At 35.6% G+C, this 26,930-nt stretch overlaps 1 protein-coding gene across 1 annotated transcript in view; it reads left to right on the top strand.

The window, feature by feature from the left end:
- The window catches only part of SOX5 (SRY-box transcription factor 5), a 971,057-nt gene that overhangs the window by 815,090 nt on the left and 129,037 nt on the right, over positions 1 to 26,930 (top strand). Inside the window, exon 12 of the mRNA XM_054719220.1 lies at positions 23,900 to 24,020. Within this exon, the coding sequence (XP_054575195.1) occupies positions 23,900 to 24,020 (121 nt within the window). The remainder of the gene's footprint in view (positions 1 to 23,899; positions 24,021 to 26,930) is intronic.

Genomic DNA, 26,930 nt, shown 5'->3' on the forward strand with positions numbered 1-26,930 from the left:
TTCAAGGATGTGAACAAATATTTTTACAAGAGTTATATAACTCTGGTGTATTTCATTTTTAAAATTATACAACAAATATAATGAAGAATAATCCCACTGGCAGAGAGGACAATCACACAGAAGACAGAATATCTGAAAGGCTGAAAACTCTTTTCTATGCATCTCCTTCTTTAGTAATTAGAAATATGTATTTCTCCACGATTTACACCAAAATTAGGGCTTAGTTTTCCTACCTACTCGCATATCACATTGGAGAATTTACTTCCTTTATATATTTATGTAAAAACTACCACAATAATTATTTAAAATTAGTCCTTATGAATTATTTCAATGTATAATTATGGTTTTAATAAATATCAAAATATGCAATTATAGTTTTTACCCATAATATGCATGATTTTATTCTTTTGAAAAGTGTGTTGAGCTCAGAAAGTCAGTTAAAATGGGGATTTGGTAAAAATATTAAAGATTTTGGTTTTATCAAAATCTATACTCAACTTGTTAAATAACATTTTCTTTTAAAAGATTAGATCAGCCCTAACTGGTTTGGCTCAGTGGATAGAGTGTCAGCCTGCGGACTGAAGGGTCCCAGGTTCGATTCGAGTCAAGGGCATGTAACTTAGTTGCTGGCACATCCCCAGTAGGGGGTGTGCAGGAGACAGCTGATCGATGTTTCTCTCTCACCGATGTTTCTAACTCTCTATCTCTCTCACTTCCTCTCTGTAAAAAATCAGTAAAATATATTTTTAAATAAAAGATTAGATCAACTTTCACTTTATTTATTGATAGTACCTTATCAATTTCATTTCTAAAATTTTCTTCAAATTTTATAAAACATTTTATACATACCATGTATGTTTTTTCAAACATCTAAAATGACTTTAGTCTATTTTGTCATTTCAAAGAATAAACTCTTGTAGAAAGTTTAACATACATGTTTAGAGTTTAAATACTTTATGTGTGATGTTTGGTGACTTAAAAAAACACAAACATATATCGGCTTTAAGTTTAATCTTCTTGATTATTTTCTCCAATAGTGCAATCTTCAAAATGTACAGGTTTTGTGTTGCTAACCACTACATGATATTAAATAACCTCTAATTGCTGCCAACCACCCACACATTAATTAGAACAAACACAGCAATTTTAATGATCCCACTTGTCAATGGTAAACACATTCAGAAAATAAAGATCATATTTCAGTAATGAAATTATATTTTTCTTAAAAATATAAACTTAATTCCCAGGTAAATATTGCACTCGTTTTTTTTAAACATGCCTCATAAACCTGAAGTTAAACAGTACCACTCACTCAAAAGGAGAAATTGTTATTTTTGGAGTCCATTATTAAAAATCAATATTTTTTCTACTCATCTGAAACCAAATGCTTTCATCATAATTTTGCACAGTACTAAATCTCTGAAATTGTTGAGTCTTGCTTTATGACTTAGTGTGTGGACAATTTTTATAAATATTTTGTTTGTCTTAAAAGTGTTTGTATTCTGTAATTATCAGATGCAGAATTCTATAAATGTCCATTAGATTAAGCTTTCTAATTATATTGGCCAAACTGCCTATAACCTTACTAATTTTTTGTCTACTGGAGATGTTAGTAATTTAAAAAGTTATGCTAATATGGCCCATGATATTGAGGGTTTGTTTATTTCCTCTTGCAGCTCTCTCAATATTTGCTATATAAATGAGACTCTTGCAATAGATGCATTAAGTTTAAAATTATTAAATCTTCCGATGAATTGAAAATTTTGTTGTTATTTCTGGAAACTTGTACTGAGAATAATCCTTTTTTTGTGGTAAAACCTAATTTGTCTGAGACTAAAATAGGTAATATAGGCTTTTTGTATATTTTTTATTTGGTATAATATTTGCTTGATATATTTTCCCACTCTTTGCCATCCTTTCTATGCCATGATGTTGTAAGTATCTCTCTTTCTTATAAACTAGAGCTAGATTTTTTGTAAAAATTAAATCTGTTGGTCTCTGTTTTTTAACTTATGAGCACAGTCTACTTACATTTATTGTGATTAAACTTAAGTCTGTTGTTTTATTCATGCTTTCAATTTGTGCCATATTTTGTAGGTATTTTTTTTCCATTTTTATTTTTTATGTATTAATTTTTAGTTTTCTCATATCATTTTTTCTCTATTGGTTTTGATATTATCTACTTTATTTCCATTTTTATGGTCACTTTGATAATTTAACATATCTCCTTATGATTAAGAAACTTGAAATTTGACAAATATTAAAATTTTTCTCTTGAATTATAAAATGATCTTATAATTCTTAGCTATAAATATTTCTTGTTTTATATATTATTGGTTTTAGATTTATCTGTTTTTTTTTGTTTTGTTTTGTTTTGTTTTTAATCCAAATATTAGGCATTATCTTCATTAAACAAAGTTTTTTCATTTACCCACATGTTCACCAATTTCTTCACTCACTATTCTTTTTAGGGTTCCTTTTCTTCATTTCTCTCTATCCTTCTATTTCTTTTCTTTTTTTTCTTTCTCCTTTTTTTGGAAACATTCTTTAGAAATCCCTTTAGTGAAGGAATTTGTAGTAGACTCTTTCTGGGGGGGAAAAAGGTTTTATTTTGCATTTATTCTTCAAAGTGAGGAAACACTTTAAAGTTCACAGTTATTTCCTTTTATCTTTTCCTTCATATTTCCATTTATTTTTAGTACTACCATATATATATATATACACACACACACACACACACACACACACATATGTATGTGTATATATTTTGTCAAACTAATTATCATTCCTTAGTCAATTACTTCTACCTGGCTGCTTTTAAGATTTCTCTGTGCCTTTGTTTTCTGCAGTTTTATTGAAGATTATGAAGTGATATTTTCTCTTATTCTGATTGTATATATTGTCTGTTACATCTGTGGGCCTAAACCTTTCAAGTTTAGAAAAATTCTCAATTACTAATTTTTAGAATATTGTCTACCTCTGATTTTTTTCTATTATCTCCTAAAAATTTAACTAGACATTTTTAGACCATCTTATTCTAGTCTTCATAACACTTAACTGTTCTTTCGTATTTTTCCATTACCTTTTCTCTGTGGACTGAAATCTCACTAATTTCTTTAAATTTCTTTCCCAGTTAAATATTTCTCTCTTATCCTGTGTTGAATTTGCTGTCTAGCCATCAATTAGTTTTAAATTTCAGTTATTTTCATTTCTCAAATTTTGTGAGCTTACATTTGGTTGAACTTATTAATCAGTGTCTAAATTGGTGCTGCTGGTCTACAGGACTGGATTATTCTGCCAGGTTACAGGAAGCAATACAAACCACTTACTTTTAAATTTGTTCCTTTGGGTTTCACTGATCCTATAGGAAGTTTGAATCCCAGACCCAAGTGATACAAGGTCTGTGGTTGAAAAATGGAAGTATATCACCATTAATATTTTATAGTAGTAGCATGTAAACCCCCATGAAATCAGGGGTTTTAATGTTTTTGTTTGTTTGTTTGTTTTTCTTACTCTAGTTTTCCAAATATCTGGAAAATATCTGGTACATTGTAGGCATCCATAAATATCTGTCAAAGAATCATCATCATCACCATCATCATCATCATCATCATCATCATCATCATCATCATCAGTGTTTTTTGTTCTATTTGTGGTACTTTTCCCCCCAAAGTTGTTATAGAAACATTCTGGCATGCTTGTTTTAATTGCATTGTGTTTTAAAAAAAACAACAAAAAACAACAACTCATATTTTACTAAGAATATATTACCCTTTGATTGTCCTGGGTTCAGGCAGGAGTCTGAAGTTTAACTATTTAGGGACCCAAGTCTTCATCTTGTTTTTTAGGTGCTGTTAACTACACTTGCCACTAAGAGAACCTTCATTTGCCCTATCTAGTTTCAATTTACTGGTCCAAACTTTCTCCCATGTTGAACTTCCTTGGAGACTCTGCATCAAAAAATATGTTGGTTATTATGTGCCAGGATCTACTTGTATTGTAGTAGCAGGGATTTCTATGATAGCTAATATTTAATACTCTCTCCATTACACTTTAAAAAAATGTGTTAAAATAATTATTTTGAAACTTTGTTACTCAAAGTTTTGGTCATTAAAATTCTTTTCATGCAAGTTATAATTTATTTTGATATGGTAAGATTTATTTAAAAACACTATATTCTTTATTTAGGTGTCTTTAAAGCACAGTGGTTAAACGCCTGCTTTGTAGCCAGGTTGCCTAGATTTGAATTGTAGTTCTTTTACTTTAGGCATGACTCACTTTTCGTACCTGTAAATGGGGGTGGAGGGTTTTTGTGAATTTGGATGAGTGAAAGTAGAGTTGTGCAGAGGTCATCATGAAAAAACAAAAAACGTGCATCATGAGAGAAGCTTAGGGAGAATGGGTATTAACATTAACAATCGTTTATCAGTTACTTTTGAGAAAGAACAGGAAGATGGAAAGAATTTATATAATCTATATTCTCCCTGTGTTTAATAAAGCAGCCATATAAAACCAGAATTGTCACAATTTTGATGACTAAAATATTTTTTTTAAATCAAGGAAACAGTAAATATCCATGGTATTGCATAATTCATCTATATTTAAATAATGTCATTATGTGTAGGCAAGTTACAGTGCTTCTTGCTAGAAAGTATCAAGTAAATTCACTAAGTAATAAAATTGGCTGTACTTACATAGATTGTGGCAAGTAATGTACAATTCCTTATTATTGAATATATTTACCATCGTGTGTTATGTATTAATCCTTCTTGACTAACGATTTAAAATTTTTTATATAATTTTATATAATTTTTATATAATGTGTTCAATGGATTGTCCAATTACAAAAATATTTCACACTTTTTAGCTTAGGAAACATCTACCATGCCCTTTCTGGTACTTTCACACGTTTTATTTTCAGTGACAAATGTTCTAGTTGAGCGGCTTACTGTTAGTGTCCTCATCTACTGTAGAGTTAGACAAGCATCTGAATACAAGGTTCCAACATTGACTGTGAGGCAGCATCTATTATTACTCAAAGAGCATGTATTCTTTACATCCTCTGGAATGAGACTAGACATTAACATTTCCTTCCTATGGTTGCATTTGGGGGAGATGTTGAATATTATTTTCATTTTTGTTTGCAGGCATGTTGCCTTAAGGCTTCTTCCCACATATACAATAGGTTCATTCCCGCCTGTAGTATACTCTGCATGCTACAAGCAAACAAATCCCCATACACTAGCCATTCACACCAATCTAGCACCTGCTAGCTAAAAAACTGAAATTAGGCACTGGGAAAAGTTTAAACAAAAGAAATACAAGTGGTTTAGTCAGAGATACTTTCTTAAACAAAAGAAGAGTAATGTTCAGAGTTTAAGGGTATAACTACTTGACTTAGTCACATGTTTGTGTGTCTTCCTTCCTTCCTTCCTTCCTTCCTTCCTTCCTTCCTTCCTTCCTTCCTTCCTTCCTTCCTTCCTTCCTTCCTTCCTTCCCTTTCCTTTCTTTCTTTCTTTCTTTCTTTCTTTCTTTCTTTCTTTCTTTCTTTCTTTCTTTCTTTCTTTCTTTCTTTCTTTCTTTCTTTCTTCTTTCTTTCTTTCTTTCTTTCTTTCTTTCTTTCTTTCTCTCTTTCTTTCTTTCTTTCTTTCTTTCTTTCTTTCTTTCTTTCTTTCTTTCTTTCTTTCTTTCTTTCTTTCTTTCTTTCTTTCTTCTTTCTATCTTTCTCTTTTAACACATGTAAGGTTGTATCTACAAATTAAGCTGAGTTCTTTAGCTGTTTCCATACCATTAAGTCACATTGTTTTATATTGCTGATAACTGAGATAGCCAATAGTTGAAGTGTATTTAATGGCACACAATGTCTCACATTTGAACTTATTTTCTAAACTTTTTTTATTTGCAATTTTATCATAAGTAAAACCTAACTACATTTCTGGGTGCATTTCCATAAGGACACATCCGTGTTCTCATTTCTCTCATCTTTTGAGAAATAATGAAGTGCACAACACCTATGTTAGCATAATTGACCCTAAAACTAGGGTCTGAGGGAGGTAAGGATTGGGTGATAAAAAATGGCATCAGGATATTTTTGAGGAAAAATCTTGAATCATGAATGAAAGTGCGAAAAGACCTGTGATTAAAAAGGGAATGTTTTAATAAACTAATTACTATTTTAAGAAGAAAATAAGCTTTTCTAATAGTAAATAGCTCTTTAAATGGGCATTAATCTGGGTAGTGCAGATACCAAAATGAGTTCGCTGTGTCCTGCCCTTAAGGCAGCTTGGCCATGAAGACAGACACAAATAATTTTAACCTAATGGGATAATTACATGGAACACAGACAGAAGAAACAATGTTGACCACAGTATATGCACTCTTACCTTAGGATTTTAGCATCTCTCTTCCAATCACTCGGAACACTTTTCCCGAGATAACTGAGAGGTTTATTGTCCCACTTCTTCCAGCTCTTTATGTCACCATATCATTGATTCCATATTTAAACTGGTAACTGCCATTCCAGCATTCTTTTTTATCTGTCCTCACTCTAATTTTTTCCATAGTAGTTGTCTATATTTCCATAGTGCTTGTCTGTCTTATTCACTGCATTATTTCTACAGACTGTAACAGTACCTAGCAGAAAGTGGGCACTCAAAAGATAAATTAATATATTTTGCTTGGAGAGTTTTTGTTGTTAATTCTCACCCGAGGGTATTTTCCATTGATCTTTGAGAGAGAGTGGAAGACAGAGGGGAAAGACAGAGAGAAATAACTATGGATTGCTTGCCTCCTGCATGCGCCCTGACCAGGGCCCAGGCCAGAGAGGAGCCTGCAACCAAGGTACATGCCCTTGACCTGAATCAAACCTGGGACCCTTTGCTCCTCTAGCTACTGAGCCAAACTGACTAAGGTGCTTGGAGAGTTGTAATAGTCTTCATAAGGGCAATGTTACTTAGTTAAGCTTGGTCTTCAGAAAAAGTAGTTCCTGTATCTAAGATGAAGTTTTTAGCTACACCTCCTAGTCCCCAACTGTAAAACTGTGGGTTAAAGAATAAAATGTCTCTTGTCCAGAAAGAGTCATAAATCCATGAGGAATTGTAAACTAAAAAAACAAGAAATAAAAAATATTAAAATGTTTCATAATCCAATGCTCATTGCATAGAAAAATACTAGTGCTGTAGGATATTTCAGCAAGAAATAAAACATATAAAGGTCAAAGTAATTGGTAAGGATTTCAGGAAACTCTGAAGTAAATATTAATAATATATGAAAATTTTACATTTTATTTTCAATCATTCTTTAATCAAATATGTTTTATTCTATTTTCTATCAAAACAGGCAATAAAGATAATTTAAAATCTTTAGGATTTGGTCTGTCAAGCAATTGGAACAGGGTGGCAATGCCCATGTTAAATATCCTTTTTATTATATGGCAGACATTATGATGTTCTATTATTTTTCCAATCAATTTTTAGATTATTAAAATAATATGAGTACACATTGAAAATTTTAAAAACATTTTTTACAAAAACATAAAGGAATATAATGTAATATAAAGGGGAAAATGATACCATTGCTATAAAAATCTCTTAAAACATAACAGAATTTATCTTTTAAAGATAATTTAAATGTGATCTTTTTTATGTTGAGAAAATATACAGGAATTAATCTTGTCACAATGTTGTTTTTTTACTCCTTATGTAAATCAGTATTTTTATTTGAGACAATTATAGTTTTGTTTTATAACGTTTAAGATGAATCAAAGCATTTAAGATCTAGATTTGTTTTGGCTAGCTATGTGATCTTGTGCAAGTCTACAAATAATTTGCTTTTCTATCACTTTTCCTCAGTAATCATTAATAAAATTGGAAATGACAACCCTTGACCTGCTGATCTCCAAGAATTGGACGAAGTATATATAAATTAATGTATGTGCAAGGGTTTTACGTATAAAAATATAAAACAGTTTTCTAATGTGAGATATAACTATTTTAAAGCACACTCAATCCTACTTCAGGCAATGGGGAAGTTATATTTTTTAATATAACTTGGTCTTAGTCTTTTTTTATTTTATTTTGCTTCTGTTATATAATTTTTAATGGAAAGATGGCTCACATGACATAAGTTTCACCCTTTTAAAGTGTACAATTCAGTGTCTTTTAGTATGTTCACAATGTTTTGTAATCTTCACTACAAATTCCAGAACACTTTTATCACTTCAAAAAGAAATCCTGTACCTATTAGCAGTTAGTCCCATAACAACCCTCCCCACAAAGTGATAATTTTTTGAGGTGAAATATTTTAAATAACTATTGTTGAACTGAGATTTATCATGAATAAGAAAAATCGCTAATCAATTATAAGCATCGATCAAAATCATCATAAATCAAAAATCAATAAATAATTTTATTAAATTTCTAATCATAGGCTTCTGAGAAATATAATTGAAAAATACATTATATTCCATGTTGACCATTATATTTTACTAGAGGCTCGATGCACGAAATTCATTTAAGGGGCTCAGCCCTCACAACCCTGGCCGGACCTCGCAGCCCCTCGCAGCCCCTCGCAGCCTCTTCCAGAATCCGCAGGCCCTCGCAGCCTCGGCTGGACTTCGCAGGCCCTCGTAGCCTTGCCCTGGCAGCCCTGGGAGCCCCAGCTGCCTTGGCCGTCTGCATCCGGAAAGTCATCCAGAAGGACACCCAGTCTAATTAGCATATTACGCTTTTATTATTATAGATGTTGTTTTTTATTTGTGTGTAAATGACAATTGACATAGTAATGCATGATATAAAATACGATTGTACTACTATTTACAAAGCCTGATATTGTTCATTTGAACAGAGAACCAAATATCCTTATAGGGATCAGGTTTTGTTGTCAGGAATCATAAGTAATAATTGTAGTCACACACATTTGAGGAAACAGAGAGTCACCTTATAAAGAAAGACTTTGGAGCATCTGCATTGAGTATCTGCCCCCCAAGAGGGAGGCGACCAGCAGCGGCAACCAGGGGCGGGGCCGGCCAGCGGGTGGTGCCAGGCCGCCAGCCCAGGCAGGTGTCAGTGGGAGGGGGGTGGGGGGTGATCGCCCTACCTGCCTGTCACCTCACAGATGGCCCTGATTGCCAGCCGCCGGGCCTAGGGACCCTACCCTATATATTGGGAACAGTCTCTTAGATTTAAAAATTAAAGTAGCAAGGCTACTCTAACACTGTAAAAAACAGGATAATGCAGCGATGACATGCATGGACTCTGGCTGGCACATTTTGTGGTCAGCCCTGATTCTGACACTTATAACTGTGTGACAAAGCCAATTACTTAACTTCTCTCTGCTTCAGTTTTTCCACCCAGAAGATGGAGAAATGGTACTACTGCCTCAGAAGGATCATAGTATCTACTACTTTTTATAATCAGGACAAAAAAAATGTAGTTGCCCATGCAACAGCAAGATGCCTTTCACCTGTATGAAAAGTATGGTCACTGGTGCATGCAGCATCCCAAATTTCAAAAGGGATGTCCGACTGCTGGTTTAGGTCTGATCCCGATTGGGCCTAAACCAGCAGTCGGACATCCCCCAAGGGCACAAGCCAGGCTGAGGGACCCTGCCCCTGGTGCACGAATTTTGTGCACCAGGCCTCTAGTGTATATATAAAGAAATAGATGATAGCAATCCAAAATAATACATTGTTTGAGATATTTTAATCATTGTGTTTTTAAATTCTGTCATTAATCTCAAAATCGTCCTTGCCAATAAAATAGCTGTGTTTTTCCACACTGTTTCACATTTGTTTTTCACTTAACACTGTATCTTTGCCACTTTTAAGTGAATGATTATCAATTTTTAAAATAGAGAGGTTTTTCTTGAAGTCAGTCAATATACTTTGTTTAAGCATGCACTAGTATTCTTGTTATAGTAAACATCTTTATTTTGGTTGACATAGGTTTTATGTATATTAAAATGGTACTTTATAAGAATGTAATGCTTAAGTTATGAAAATAAGTAAAGGGTACTATTAGAAAAGAATATTTAACTCAACTTGCAAACTATTAAAAATGAAATTTCATTGTCTTCATGTGACAGAGTTCTTAATTCTACATTATTTGAAAGTGGTTGTATCCTAGTAACAATGCCAACAATAAACACATCACACAAAAGTAAAAATGCAATAGTGAAATGAGCCATTGAAAGGAAAAGTCAGTGACCATATAATATTTCGATTTCTATTATATCCAGTAGCAATCTGGTTAAAAAGAAATGACAGTTGCCCTGAAGGAAATAAAGTGTAGGTATTATTGTAGTAGTAGTTGGGAAAGAAAATTGCACTGTATCTTGACAGGATTATTTCTCGATCCTTGCAAAACTATATCCACCTCTTCTTGCCTTTTTTATACAAATTGAGTTTGTATAATCTAACCTCATGGGGCCTAGGGGCCTTTGGTGACAGGGAGGAGGAGGAGGAAAAGAGAAATTAGAAAAAGAAATGTGACAGGCAGTTGTGAAAAGAAAAGCAATTTTCCTTGTGGGTCTTTTCCTAAATAGGAGTTCTTCAATGCAATAGTTCACTTCCTCAGAGCAGTCAGTCAGAATCAAGTAAGTGCATGCTTGTGCTGTTTTGTGGGGCTTGGCACTGACAGGTTGTATTTAGGAGGGGTGGCAATCCAGGGGGATCGAATGTGGGGAAGTTAGTATTGTGGCTGTATCAGCCCTCCAGGCAGAGTTAGCACTTGCAGTAGGACAAAAGTATTTGTAGTCATCGGATAACTTTGCAGTCAGCTTCAATAGCATCACTCTTTTCTTTCTACTTTTTTTTTTTTTTAATTTTGGCAGCCAAGCTCTTAGTAGAACCATCTGTCTTTCTATTAGTATTTTTGAGGCCTGTTTTGAAGCCACTTTGCTTGGCAAAGTCACTTTCATCCTTGGAAACGATTTTTTAAAAAAAGTTCTGTGGCTTTTTGCCGAAGAATACTACTATGTAAAAAATCCACATGGCTGTTCATTTTTGTTCTAAAAGAATATGGCTACTTTGTCTTTGTCTTGAATCAAATGAAATTAGAGGTGATAGGATTCTAATGTGACTGTTGGGAAGTGAGAGGCAGGGATTGCAATTTTAGCAGTGTTTTTATGTTCCCGTTATCTCTCGGTGAGGTTTTTTCTTTAGTCTTCCTAGTAGATTAATTGGAAGATAAATTGACTCCTTTATTTTTAATTTGAGTGTAGTTGTTTGGTTTTTTTCTAAAGACCATTGCATTGGGTAGGATAAACTGGCAAATAGACTTTTGTTACATGAAATGAAAAATCACAGACTATTAGTGGTCATTGAAGATCCCACGCCTCTTCTTGTTAATGGTGGAAAGTCAGCTTTGTTATCCTGGTGACTCCAGTTTGGGTGATTACATCCTCCCACCCAAACCCCTCTTGTAATCTCATTTGGATATTATATTCTTCATTTTCTCAGAACTGCTGTGTAGTGTCACTGTGTGCTTCTAAACAGCTGCTCTGCTCCCCGCTGAAGGTGGCTGAATGTCAGTGGTAGGTGAGCTGGTCCCTGAAGATGATATGTGCTTGAACACTGTAGGAGGCATCAAGATAAACGCTTGAGGAACATTTGAAGAGTTTCGGATTTTACATTTTATTTGTAATTGTGCTGACTTAAATCATATAACTGCCTTTCATTTTGACATTTGCATATGTATTTTTAAACAGTCTTTACCATGACTTCCTGTTTGAGTGCTCATGCAAACTGCTCCTTGGTATCATGGGAGTTTCTCTAGTTCTTTGAGTGCTGTATTTTTCCAAGGGTAGTAATGCCTTCCAGGCCTCTCTTCCTTGGGTAAAGCCTAAAGGCCATTGTGTTCAAAAGCAACTTTGATTTCCTCATAACCTATGTTTGCGGATGTCCCCTGCCTCTTCCCCAAGTTGTATGCTGGAATTCACCTTTTTGATTCTCATCTACAGGGACCGGGTACTCTGAAAACAAAACAAAACACACTCACACACACACACACACACACACACACACACACACACACACACACAAAAGGGAAGACTGACAGCATCATAATTTATGTGGTCATTTCTAAGGCCCTAGCATTTTCTAGCACTCTTTGTAATTGCCGAAGGTTTACTTTCTTTTTCATTTCTCACAATGATCCAGATGTCCTTACCTTTGCTGAACTCCCTTCCTTAATCCCAATCTCTCTCATTTTCAAGATATGACATCACCTACATCATTGAGAAAATTTCTCCCATCAGGCCTGATTTTTCTTATCTTCTCATTTCCCTAGCTCTGTATAAAACATAGTTGCTTATATCACTTATATAGCTCCGTTCCTCCAGTCCCAAGGATGAGATGTCATTCCCATTCAAAACTAGTCTCTGTACCCCTGGATTGCCTTTCAGTCTCCTCTGAAAATTTTGGTTCACCACTTCGTTTCTCGCTTTCCTGTATTAAAAAATTTCAACTTATGTTTGCTCCTTTTAGCCAATAAATATGCTCAAAAGTCTGCACCTAAATAAAGCCTATGTATCCCAGGCAGCTGCTTTCTAATGTCTCCTAACTCTCACCCAGACTTCTCTGAGGAATAGTCTACATCTGCTTTCTCCATTTTTGTGCTTGTCATTCAGTCCTCAACCTTTTGCAATATGGTTCCTACCCTCTGCTCTAATGGAATCGCTGTTGTTAGAATCATAACTATCTTCTAATTAACAATTTCAGAAGATTGTTTTTATCTAAAGTACTCTTTCTACTACATATTTTACTATTAGTCACTACTTTAATCTTGAAATCCCATTGTTGGTTTTAATTGACACTATAATCACGACTTTCTTTATTTGTATCTTACTTCGCTCTTCATAGATTCTTTCTCTGCACCTAGTTCAATTATTGTTGTAACCCAGATGATTTTGAGCTGTCTCATTCAGATCCTCTCTAGATTATCTACTTCACACTCATCAATGAATGACTCCCCAAACCATAGCCTCTAAAAATCACTTCAGACTGGAGTGTCCATCTGCTAGTAACATAAATCCAATAGAATATTATTTAGGCACCTCATATACATCATATGCCAAAACAAATTCATTATCTTTCCATGAAAGCTATTGCTACCCCTCTATGCTTTGTTTTTCTTTTATACTTATACTAGAGGCCTGGTGCACAAAATTCGTGCATGGGGGGGGGCGTGTCCCTCAGCCCACCCAGCACCCTCTCCAATCTGAGACCCCTTGAGGAATGTCCGACTTTCAGAGGAGACTGATCCCTGGTGGGATCGGGCCTAAATGGGCAGTCAGACATCCCTCTCACAATCCAGGACTGCTGGCTCTCAACTGCTCACCTGCCTGCCTTTCTGATTGCCCCTAACTGCTTCTGCCTGCCAGCCCGATCACCCCCTAACCACTCCCCAGCCAGCCTGATTGATGGCTAACTGATCCCCTGCCAGCCTGTTTGCCCCTAACTGCCCCTGCAGGCCTGGTCACCCCTAACTGCCCTCCCCTGCAGGCCTGGTAACCCCTAACTGCCCTCCCCTGCAGGCCTGGTCCCCCCCAACTGCTCTCCCCTGCAGGTCTGGGTCCCCCCTAACTGCCCTTCCCTGCAGGCCCAGTTGCCCCCAACTTCCCTCCTCTGCTGGCCTGGTCACCCCTAACTGCACTCCCCTGCAGCCTGGTCCCTCCCAACTGCCCTCCCCTGCTGGCCATCTTGTGGTGGCCATCTTGTGTCCACATGGGGACAGGATCTTTGACCACATGGGGGCAGCCATCTTGTGTGTTAGAGTGATGGTCAATTTGCATATTACTCTTTTATTAGATAGGATAAATCTATATATATAAAAGGCTAATATGCTAAGTGTCCCTCCTACTGTCTGACCAGTCTCTATGATGCACACTGACCACCAGGGGGCAGGCGCTCAATGCAGGAGCTGCTGAGCTGCAGTGACTTGGCAGCTGTGGTTTTTGGGTGACGTACCCTGAAACCAGGGAGCAGGGAGCCTGATTCCTTGTGGGGCCATGCCATTCCACCTTTGGCCGTGGGTTATATTGTTGCTAGGGCCGCCCATAAATCTGGTTTACTGCACATTTGCATTTGTGTTCCACACCCTGTATGACTGCAACTTTGCAGAGTGCCCTCTCGCACTCTGGGACCCTTGGGGGATGTCAGAGAGCTGGTTTTGGCTCATTCCCTGCTGGCCAGGCCAAGGGACCCCACCTGCCTGAGGGACCCCACTCACTCCACAGATGCTGGGGAGGGACTGCAGGAGGTTGGCACCAGGGCATATCTGGCCCATCTAGCCCAGTCCCACCCCCACCCCGGCCACCTGCTAATTAATTTCCTTTCAATGTGCATGAATCTGTGCACTGGGTCACTAGTAATTACATAAACTAGACACCTGAGAGTTATCTTTGAGTCTGTCCCATTCTTCATCTCCAAGTTTTCAACATATATGTATGTTGAACTATTTATAAGGGTGGGCAAAATTAGGTTTATAGTTATGAATACTTGAAAGAGTTTATTCTCATACTATTCTCATAGTATTATTTATTCATTATTGTATTATTACAAGTGTAAACCTACTTTTGCCCACCCCTGTCTATCTATAATAATAAAAGCATAATATGCTAATTATACCAGACAGCCGAAAGACCTTCTGGACGACCTTCCAGATGAAGCAGCAGCGGTGGGGGCTGAGGCAGAGGTGGTTAGGGGTGATTAGGCAGGCAGGCGAGCAGTTAGGGGCAATCAGGCAGGCAGGCAAGCAGTTAGAGGCGATGAGGCAGGCAGGCAGAGGCGGTTAGGGGCGATAAGGCAGGCAGGCAGAGTGGTTACAGGTGATGAGGCATGCAGGCTAGTGGTTAGGGGCAATGAGGCAGGCAGGCGAGCAGTTAGGAGCCAGTGGTCCTAGACTGTGAAAGGGATGTCTGACTGCCAGTTTAGGCCTGAAACCAGCAGTCAGACATTCCCCACGGTGTCCCGGATTGTGAGTGGGTGCAGGCTGGGCTGAGGGACTCCCCCACCCCCATGCACGAATTTCATGCACCAGGCCTCTAGTGTGTGTGTGTGTATGTGTATGTGTATATATATATATATATATATACACACACACACACACACACACATACATACAGAGGTCTCTCATATATTCTCACATATATAGCCTCCCCCATCATCAATGTTACACATATTTACCCAAAATATTTTTGGCTTTTTCTTCTTCTTTATAAACCCTTCTATAACTGATTAAGCTCTCATAATCTATTGCCTAGTTAACTGTATTAACCTCCTGCCTCATCTCTATGCTTAGCCTCTCAAATCTTTTCTCCATGTACTCATCAGAGTAGTCTACCTAACCTGCTTTAAATTCTTTAGTGGTTGCTCAGAGCCTAGAGGGGGAATCTCAAGTTTATCATGCTGATACTCACACTGATTCAGGCAGACTTTCTCACCACTGGTTCCCTCTTACATTTTTTGTCATTCTAGATTATTGGTGGTATTCCCGTCACATTATGATTTTTTCTCACACCATCTCCTCTTAGAATCCTTTTTTCACATTCCCATCTCTTTGCCTGGCTAACTCCTACTTATCTATCCATCTCTATGCCTGCTGTACCTGTCTCCATGAGGCCAGCCTGGCTACGTTAGGAGTCCCTTGTCTGCGTTCCATAATGTATTACACAAGTCTATTTTGTTGAATTAACAGTAGTGTGACTGTCCATTTGCCCCACCAGCACCGGCCTTAGCTCTAGAGAGCAGGCATTGTATGTGACTTCATCTTTGTATCCCTAGTTACCAAAAAAGTACACATTCTGCTTAGTAAAAATATTGATTGAATAAGTAAATAACCAGACCCATTAAATTGAAAAGTAAATTAATAATCTTAAATTTCTATTTAAGGGTTTTGCAATAGAGTATTTACATAAAATATAAACATTTAACTGTGAATAATTAATAACTTTTATTTGTTTTTTGCAAGTGTGATAGTGTGTTTGGTTTGTGTTGGATTCTTAAGATTTTTAGAGGACAAATCTACATGCAGTGTTTCTGTGGTAGAATTATAGAAAATGTTAAAACATAATACTTTATCTTAAAGTTAAAAAATATAGGAGGTAGCATCTTGAATTTTAATGGGTTATTCTAACTTGTGAATAACATGCCCCTAATAAAAAGACTAACATTTTTGTGACAAAAATATTTTACTGAAACTTAATTATAAATGTCCCACATTTTAAAACTTAAGTAGGAGCTTAAAGGGAATTTTATTCATTAAGTGAAAGGAAATAAATTAAGTTAATAGTGAGAAGGATTTGGAAATATTCAAAACTGGCAAGTATGTAACAATGAATAACTAACCTTATAACTAAATTAGTTTTAGAATTTATCCAGAAAACATTTTACTGTTTTGATGTAATGTGTCTTTTTCTCCCAAAGAGTAGCTAAATTTTAGCAGCAATGACCTGAACATTAATTAGGATGTAGAAATAATACAGTTGGTGCTCATTATTTGCACTATTTATATTCTATAAAGTTGACATGAACAGTGAGTTCATGAATACTAAACAGTTGCTCCTGGGAGGGATATACAGAGTTAAGTTCCTGAGAGCCTTTGGTCAGGAACTTAACATCATTTTCATCAACTGAAAAAAAAACATAACCTTATTTTATTTATGTTTCTGTTTAAAGACACCTTATTTTTTGCCCTAGCCGGTTTGGCTCAGTGGATAGAGCATCGGCCTGCAGACTGAAGGGTCCCAGGTTCAATCCGACCAGGGGCACATGCCCGGGTTGTGGGCTCAATCACCAGTAGGGGGCATGCAGGAGGCAGCCAATCGATGATTCTCTCATCATTGATGTTTCTATCTCTCTATCCCTCTCTCTTCCTCTCTGAAATCAATAAAGAAATATACTAAAAAATAAAAAATAAATAAAGGCACCTCATTTTTATTATTGACTCTAAATGCATTTTTTATCCTGTTACAGTTGACATACATTAATATATTAGTTTCAGGTGTAAGCGCCAGTGATTAGACATAACTTAAGTGATCATCCTTATAAATCTTGCACTCTTCTGACACCCTACCTAGATATTAGAATATTATTGACTATATTCCCTATGCTTTACTTTGCATCCTGTGACTATTCTGTAACAACCACTTTGTACTTCTTAATTCCTTCACCTTTTTTACCCATTCCCCCCAAAATTCCTCCCATCTGGCAACCATCAAAACGTTTTTCTGTATCTATGAATCTGTTTCTGTTCTGCTTGTTCATTTATTTTGTGTTTTAGATTCACTTGGTGATAGATATGTATTTATTGCCACTTTATTGTTCGTATTTTTTGTCTTCTTAAAGACGACCCTTTAACATTTCACATAGTATTGGTTTGGTGGTGATGAATTCCTTTAGCTTTTTCTTGTCTGGGAAACTCTTTTTATGTCCTTCAATTCTAAACTATAGCTTGCAATCTTGGTTGTAGGTCCTTGCTTTTCATCACACTGAATATTTCTTGCCAATTCCTTTTGGCCTGCAAAGTTTCTGAGAAATCAGCTGACAGTCTTGCGGGAGTTCCCTTGTAGGTAACTAACTGCTTTTCTCTTGCTACCTTTAACATTCTCTTTTGTCTTTAATCTTTAGTATTTTAATTATGATGTGTCTTAGTGTGGGCCTTTTTGGGTTCATCTTGTTTGGGACTCTCTGCAATACCTAGAATTGTATGTCTATTTCGTTCACCAAGTTAGGGATATTTTCTGTCATTCTTTTTTCAGATAGGTTGCTGTTTCCAGTGGCTTACCATACTAATTGTCTGTCTTGGCTCATGCTTCAGATTTTCCTAAAATTTCTCATACAAGCAGCATCTGGTCTTAGTGTGCTCCATACTTCTCACTAAGTGGCTCCAGGCCCAGCATTAGCAGCAGCCAGCCATGGTTCACAGTTTGGCCTCCACCTGGGTACCTCCAAGCCCAGCACAAGTAGCAGCCATCTACAGATCACTTTGTAGCTCATGTCGGGTGGCCCTGGGCAGAACACAGGCAGTGGCTGACCTTGGCCTATACCTCCAAGAGGCCCCAGAGCCAGCACATCCAGTAGATAGGTTCAGACCCTGTTGAAGCACCACTATCCAACCACCTTTACAAGTGACAAATTCAAGGGGCAGATGCAGCAGGCACAAGAGCCCTGCTGAAGTAAGTCCTCCTCTGCAGGGACAGCCCCTGCACAGCTGGTCCTCCATTAATGGTCAGAAGTTGGTGGTCAGTGGTCACAGCCAGTCCTTGCAGCTGATTGTCCTAGAGGTAAATCCTTCACATGGACATACCAACAGCCATCAAGGCTCAACTACAAGAAGAGGGTATACACAGCCCACACATACCTTGAATGTTCAGCTTGAGTGATTGGAGAGGCCATGCGACTGGACCCTACAGAACATCTACCACATTATGCCATTCTACCAAGCCTGGGAGAGGTAGTACCTCTACCTAAATATAAAAACAAACACAGGGAGGCAGCCAAAATGAGGAGACAAAGAAACATGACCCAAATGAAAAAACAGAACAAAACTCCGTAAAAAGAATTAAACAAAATGGAGATAGCAATCTACTAGGTGCAGAGTTCAAAATACTGTTTATAAGGATGCTGAATGAACGTATTGAGATAGCATAGAAAAGGACCAGAAAAAATGGAGGATAGACTACCTGGCCAGTGTGGTCTAGTGGATTTTGTGTTGTCCTGTGCACCAAAAGGCCATTGGTTCGATTTCTGGTCAGGGAATATGCCCAGGTGGCTAGTTCAATCCCCTGTTGGGGTGCATGTGGGAGCAACTGATCAATGTTTCTTACTCATATCAATGTTTCTCCCTCTATCCTTCTCCCTTTCTCTCTCTCTAAAAATCAATAAATACATTTTTTTTAAATGAAGGATAGACTAACTGAAATGGAGAATAATTTATAGGGAATCAACAGTACAGTAGATGAAGCCAAGAATCAAATCAGCTGTTTGTAATATAAGGTAGCAAAAAATACCCAATCAGAATAGCCAAAAGAAAAATTATTCTTAATGCATTTTATTCATTTTTTTTCAAGGTTGAATTCCAACTGTATTTTTTTAAATTTATCTTTTTTATTGAAAGTATTCAGATGTCCCCTTTCTATGCATTTTAAATAATGAAATTGCCAACAAGATTTCTTGCTACTTTGCGCAAGTCTGTGAGTGACTGCAAAAGCACTGATGCAAGCAAATTTTATGGGAGTACAAGTAAATTTTAATGAGAAGGCAAATTTGCAAATACAAAATCTACAGATAATGAGATCAATTGTATTTGGACGTATGTTTCTCGTTGCATATGTGGATTACGTTTCAGTTGCATAGGTAATTTAACCACACATTTTGGATTATATTTACTACATACTTTATTGTTAATATTAGTACAATGCTCGGTAATCTGTTCTATGATATGCTAAAGAAAACCCATCATTGGAACTATGGAATTAGAGTTATTTTCTGTTATAATTCCTTTGTGTCCTTCGTAGGTCCTTCCACCTCACTCCTCTCCCTTCTACATTTTCTATTATGTGAAAGAGACTAGATTAAGAGTTAGAAGATGTGGTTTCAGTGTTAACTTTGCTCTTACCTAACTGTGGGATCTTAAACAATTTATATGGCCAAACTAAGTCTTATTTTCTTATTAGTACAATGAATGTGTTGTGCCAGATAATCTCTAGGACCTTTCTCAGCCTTAAAACGCTGTTATTCTACATATGTGGATCTTGGAAATTTTATGCATTAAAACAAATTATAATGCTAAGGAAAAATTATTTCAATAATTATAATGTAAAAGTTGAGAATACACACATTTTTAAAAGCCCTGGAATTCATTATTTTATTTTTAATTTTTATTGTTGAGAGTATTACAGATGTTTCCCATTTTCTCCCCTTTGCACCTCCTCCACCCAGCTCCCGCCCCACCACAGGCCTTCACCTCACTATTATCTGTATCTATGGCTATGCATATGAGTTCTTTGGTAAATCTCTTCTCACACCCCCTCTCCCTTTCTCTCTGAGATTTGTCCATCTGTTCCATGCTTCCATGTCTCTGGACCAATTTTGTTCATCAGTTTGTTCTTTAAAACACTAACATTGTTAGCTGAAAAAAACATTATAAATTATTGGACTATAAATGAATTATCTGATAAAAACTGTCATACACAAATAGATAGTCTTATGTACACACAATGACCAGTTAAACAATATTACAATAATACAGTCCATTTAAAATAGAAATAAGGTATTTTTTAAATCTTAAAAATAATAAAATTACCTAGAAAACTATAAGAATTATATGAAGCAAGAAAAGATTTAAATAAGTTTAAAGATATAATCTGCTGTTAGCCATCAAGCCATAAGGTTAATGAATCCAAATAAAAATTTCATATTCTAAAATGACTGTGGAAAAATAAATGTCATAAAAGCCAAGATATATTTGAAAAAGAAAATAGTAATTCTGTAGTACTTTTATTAAAACACACTGTAAAGCTATAATCATTAAAACATCATGTTACTAGACCATAGTAGGCAGGAATTACAGAAGTATGTAATAAATTTCAAATATTTCTGGATAACTTTTTTATTTCTTTATGCATAGGTAATTCCAAGAGTCATGGATATATCATAATGTTTAAGACCATTTTGCTATAACAAGAATGGGAGCACAAATAGTTGGCACGTTATTCTTCTTGATGAAATTGAATTCCTTTGTGGTCATTAAATAACATTTTTGTCCACAGGCCTTTTTTGGACATTTGGAGTTGGCTCATGAAGATATAATGAGAAAGATAGAACTATATAATTCATTCTTCTTCTTTATTTATGAATTATCAATAAACAAATAGTTTACCTCTTGTTCTGAGCTCTGAAGGTACAATAATAAATTTACAACCTCTTTCCTTATTAAGCTCATAGGTCATAAGGGAAACTCAGGTTATGTAAGTAACTATTATTCAATACAGTAAGTATTACATTAGCTTTATGCGGTTAAAAGAAGTAACAGTTCTTTCTGCCTGGAAATTGGCACCATAAGAAAGAAGTGCTTCACAGGCAAAGACATTATGTAGATCTCAAAAACCTTTGAAAAATAAGTAGGATGTTGCCAAGAAGAAAAGGAAAAGAGAAATCACTCAAAACAGAGAAGAAAATACTTTTGAATGCATTCAAGCATGGAAAAACACCGAATATGCAAGGAACTCTCCATGATCCATTGAGGCAAGAGGACAGCATATCTGAAGTAGGGCAGCAGAAATGCCTAGGAAGATAGACAGAGGACAGATTGTGAAGAAACTTGAATACCAGGCTGAGGGATTTGGTCATTACTTTCTAAATCATCCAAGTTTCTTTTTATTGTTGTTGTTTTGTTTTTTTTTTTACAAGAAGGGCATGTAAAATACAGATACAAGACTCACTCAGAAGGAATTCTGTGAAGAATATAGCTTAATATCTGGTCTATCCTGTGGCACCAGCACCTATAAAAGTCAGGCAGAGTCTCCATTTTAACAAATTATGTATGTGAAGGTGCTTTGTAACTCAAGGCAAAAATGAAGAAGACAAAAAGATGTGTTGACTGACTGAAAGCATTCTTTAAGACAGTGCTTCTCAAGTGTGGATGCACATCAGGAGAATGTGAAAAAATGCTGATGCCTGGGTCTCACCCCTGATTCAGATTTAATTGGTCTGGGAAGCAGTCTGAGCACAGGCTTTTTCAGAGCTTGCCTGGTGATACTCATACATTCAAGTTTGAGAACTACTGCACTAAAACAAAAAACTATTCTTTCTGCAATTCTATAGTAGTTATTTTTCTCAAATGTGTGTATGTTTCATTTTAAGTTTCTTTCTTCTTCCCTTTAAAATTCTCTTTTTAAATTTATGATACATCATATAACCAATGTCATCTTAGAAAGGAAGAGAAATAATATATAAAATATAACTTACAAACAATGAAATATAAAGGATATAGAGCTGCTGGTGATAATCCTTAACCAATGTGGCAGGTTTCTTGTTTGTCTCTGCGTGTTATTCTGGTCAGCATTCTCTGCTTACACTGAACTGGCCCTCATACTGTTTTGCCTTCCAATGTCTATCCCTTGTTTTAGGCCACTTATTCCTACATTCTTGCTCAATATGCAGTCTCTAATTTTTTTAGTATTTAGTCAATCATTTTTCATTGATTTCTACATAAGGTTTATCTCTTCTCCAGAACATTCAAAAAACTGCTGGCTTTAGTTTTACTAAAAAGGTATGACAGTGACAGGTTTAAAATTCTATTGGCTAGAAGAAATAATTTCCAATTTGGAATCATTGCTGAAAATAGTCTCATTCTTATAGTGCTCATCTCTCTCTCATCTCTCCCTCCTTCTCTCTCCAACTCTCCCATTCTCTCCCTCCCTTCCTCTCTCTGTTCCTCCCTCCCTCTCTCTCACACTCTCAACCCCAAAGGGACACTCACCAATCAAAATCTCATAAAGAGCTTAGAGGTTTATTGTGAAAGATGAAGGAGAAACTGAGGGTAGACTTTTTATGTGATAAAAGATGAGAACTATAAGAATCATAACCGCCCTAAGAATGTGCAGTGCTATGGGAGAAAGGAAAACAAGTCTGAGAGATACCTCAGAATTGCTGTTAGTATTAGTGTATGGATGAACTTGTAATTCTGTTGTATATTTGCTTTACTTTTTACTATTCTTCCCACTGTAATGTAAGCTCCATGGGCATAGAACCTTGGTTTTTTGTTCACTATTGTATCTCTACTGCCTAGTTCATTTTCTTCTGCAGAGTAAGTGTTTATCAAATATTTTCCAAGTAACTGAAATAATGTGGAGCAGTAAGTAAAAATAAAGTGTCAGATGTGTGATTTTCAGCATGATCCTAAATTCTCATTCACATATTCAGTGACAAACACTAAACAATAGTCATGTTCACCGTGGAGATCTTGCTTAAATATTTGGAAAGCATATCCTAGGTACTTTAGTTAATGACCACCTCTGCATTAGTCACTAATGTGACATAGCTGCAGAAATGACAGCATTAGGTCTGGAAATTCTTGTTCAGTTCAAAGAAGATAGTTATTCCATTGTGCTGTATTATTCATTTACTGATGTGAAATCCATATTTCCGAGAGTTATACCAGCTAATTAAGGCGTAGTCCAAAGAAGGCAACCAGAGCAGAGGCTATGTCATTCGAAGAGTGGTTTAAAGCTTGAAAAATGATAGATGAAGAGAAAGTATGTATAGAGCAGGATTCAAGGGATTGGATTCTAGACCGAGTTTCAATGGCCATGGACAATTAAGTTGTCTTTTGGCCCCAGTAACCTCTTCTATAAAGAAAGGGGAAAGTCTTACTTAAGATTTCTTCCAGCTTTTTTATTTAAAAATCATAAATTTTCAATATTATGTGTCAACATGAGAATTACCTTCAAGTAATGAAGAGCTGATCACATATAAAATTACACACATATAAAATAGTTGGTTTTATTTTAGAAAGTAGAATTATTCCTAACAGGCAGGATTTACAGGAGGAGATTTTAGTTCAACCTAAGGGATGGTTTTTTTAACCATTATATTAATGCAATGAGAAGAGGCTTATTGTGTGAAAGGAGTGATGCTTCATTCATCATTCTCAAGGATATCATATAGGGAAATTACGCATCAGGTCAGAAAATGAACTTGTTAACACCTTTCAATTATTGTATATTTTGATTCTCCTAAGGTAGTGCCAAAGCAAGACTTCAAGCCCAGTGTTCTAACAAGCTTGTATGCCAGTATATTGAATTGAATAAATGATTTTCTTTTATCATAAAGTGAGAAGGGTGGAAACATGGAGCAGCAAAACTTCTTCTCTTTGATCCTCTTTATCATGTTCAGCAGGTTCAAGGTCAACTGCCGCCATTGATGATTCCCGTATTCCCTCCTGATCAACGGACACTGGCTGCAGCTGCCCAGCAAGGATTCCTCCTGCCTCCAGGCTTCAGCTACAAGGCTGGATGTAGTAAGTACCATTGAGTTTTCTCATTTGGGAGTGGGTGGAGGTTATGGCATTAAATTAGGCAATTTAACATTTCTGCCACACCAAGAAATGAGATCACCCATATAGCATATTTATTTTAAAGAGGAAACACATAGAAGGTATTGAAAGGGATTCATGTTGGTATTTAAAAGAGCTCAGATTATTTCTATGCTTCTGAAGCCAATATTTACTCTTTAGAATTAAGTTTCATAACTTCTATTTCCAGTGTATTCATAAAATATGAATGCTATAATTTTCAGGTTTCATTTATTTTTACATAGATAATAATAAGATAGGAATATACTTTCCAATAACTTTACATTGTTGTTGTTGTTTTTAAGATAAACCCAAGTTTTCTAATATGAATTAGTTGTCGTTGGCCTTCTATTATCTGTCTCCACCCTATGTTTACAGCTTATTTTTTTCCTAGTCTTATTTTAGTTCCCAGACCAAACCTCTTTCTTAACACTGGACTGGCATTTTGAGTGTTCACTCTCCTTGATGTTCTGAACCCCTTTTAACTCAGACCAGGGAGAGCTTGCCTGTTAGATCTCTTTTGCTGGGTTCCTTTGGATCTTGGATTTACAAGGGTGGGAATAGTAGGTTTATAATTATATTGTACTAATAATGCAATAATCAATCGATAAATAATAATACAAGAATAAACTCATATACTCACAACTGTACACCTACTTTTTCCCACCCTGTGTTTTCTCTTTCCTTTTAGTTAAAAGCTCTATGAGAGCAGGTGCTTATTCTATCTTATTTATTGTTGTATCTAAACTTTTATTATAACATTCAACTATTTATCGAATGATTGTATGAATAACGAATGAGTCCTCTTACAAATACTACAAGGGCATTTTTGCTCTAAGTGATGAGTTACCAAGATAATGGTTTATATTGCTTGTTAACTTTACATGCCTATTATTTTGACTTCTTTTTTCTTTTTTACCAAAACCAAAATTGTACATTGTTAGTTTTAGAAACAATCAAATACTTCATTTTTTAAAACTTTACATAGCCAAAATGTCAACTATAATGTGTTAAATAAAAATAGTATGTTCCAAAAAGGGGCTAAATTTATAAGTTAAATACCTTCTAAAACATTGTTACCATGCCTAGAAAGATGATAGGGAAAGCAAGTTTATTGAAATATTTTTCATTGATTAAAGTAGAACACCAGTGAAAACAATTAGTGAAATAATATCACTTTAGATATTTATGCAGAATATCATTTTATAAATAACAATCGATTTTGGTTCATTTATATGTTAATAAATTGTCCCATTAGCATTTTGCTATGCTTCAGTATTTATTACATTTGCAAAACTCTATCCACCATTAATAGAAATCAAATCTAAGTTTCCTGTTAAATGATGTTTTGAATTGTAAAATTTAGCATTTATGTCTAGTCTTTAAACCTTTCTTTATATAATATTGAAGAAACGGAATATAATTTTTCAAATATACAAAGTAATTTGGGATGAGTAACTGTAACTATGAAGTCTAAATAAAAAGTGAACTGAACTCAGGACTATGAAAATTCACTCTTTTACGGTACTGTACCCTTTGTGGGTTTTACACTGTGTTTGTACATCTTTCCACCCTCCCCCTTTTTTTTTACTTCAGTTCCCTATGTTTTAAGATTATGTTCTCACTCTGGATTTTTAATTTATTCATTTAATATTATTTGCCAAATCATTCTTTTTTTGTAGATCAATTCATCAAGAAACACCAACTTTTAAAAATAAATAATTAGGGGCTATATTTACATTTTAAATGTTTAAATTCTAGGAATAATTTAAATTCTAAAAATATAATGTTAAGTTCTATCACTACACTAAATTCTGAGATTTTATTCATAAAGATTTTTGTACTTTGTTTTCTTTCCATTTTCCTAAGGAATTACTATTCACATTAAGCAAATGTTGCAATATAGTTTTGGTAACCTTGGTTACTAAAATGAAAAAAAGACACTTTTAAAAGTCATCAGTTGCCTCAGACTGCACCTGCAATATATACATATAGACTAATTCTGTTTTCCAAAAAGAAAAATTTTAAGCAACTATAGAAATAAGTCCCATTAGCAATTATTGTGCTGAAGAGAAAACCACATTGAGTATGAACAATAGCATAACTGTAGGCTTGGAAAAGGTCAAGAACACCTCAGCCTCACTCCCGTTTGACAGAGTTGGCATACTAAATTTGTTCAGTGTGACTGTAATGTGGCGTGCAGAAATTTTTCCTTTCCTACAATTGTGAGTATATTAACTATTTGATACTCATACCCAGAGTGCTTAAAGTTATAAAACAATACCACTTCTGATAAAATAGAATAAGATCTGCATAGTTGATGGCAACCTTGAAATGAGCATCATGCCAAACTCTAAAACTAAGAAGCCAATAGCAAAAGGAAGTGGCACCCTTGTTGACACCCTGGCATGGCAAGTCAGTTTGATTGAGGAGCTGGGTGGAAGCAATAAGTAGTGCAAACTACTTCCTACCTAGTCACACTGTGGAAAGGCGTAGCGGTAGGGAGAGAAGGAAATCCTAACATCTCTCTTCAGTGGGCCTTCATTTTCATTCCTCTCATAATTGTCAACCACATGTGACTTCTCTGGTTGTCAGTTGTTTCGAGTGATATTAGTAGTTGTCAATGAGAGACTGCCTAATCCATCTTGATTTGAATTCCAAGTAAATATATACCATTTGTTGGTATCAAAAACTCAGATGCTTTTTATCAGTCCATTCATAGAAAGTATTGATGATAAATTTTCCTGTTTAGACTGTGACTTGATAAAATAAATAAAACAAAAACCTATGGAATCTTACGAAAAGAGCTAATATGTTCTCAACAGGGAAGTAATAAAACAAAATTACAGGTTGGGG

The sequence above is a fragment of the Eptesicus fuscus genome, chromosome 7 (genome assembly GCF_027574615.1).
Source record: "Eptesicus fuscus isolate TK198812 chromosome 7, DD_ASM_mEF_20220401, whole genome shotgun sequence".
NCBI classification, from domain to species: domain Eukaryota; kingdom Metazoa; phylum Chordata; class Mammalia; order Chiroptera; family Vespertilionidae; genus Eptesicus; species Eptesicus fuscus.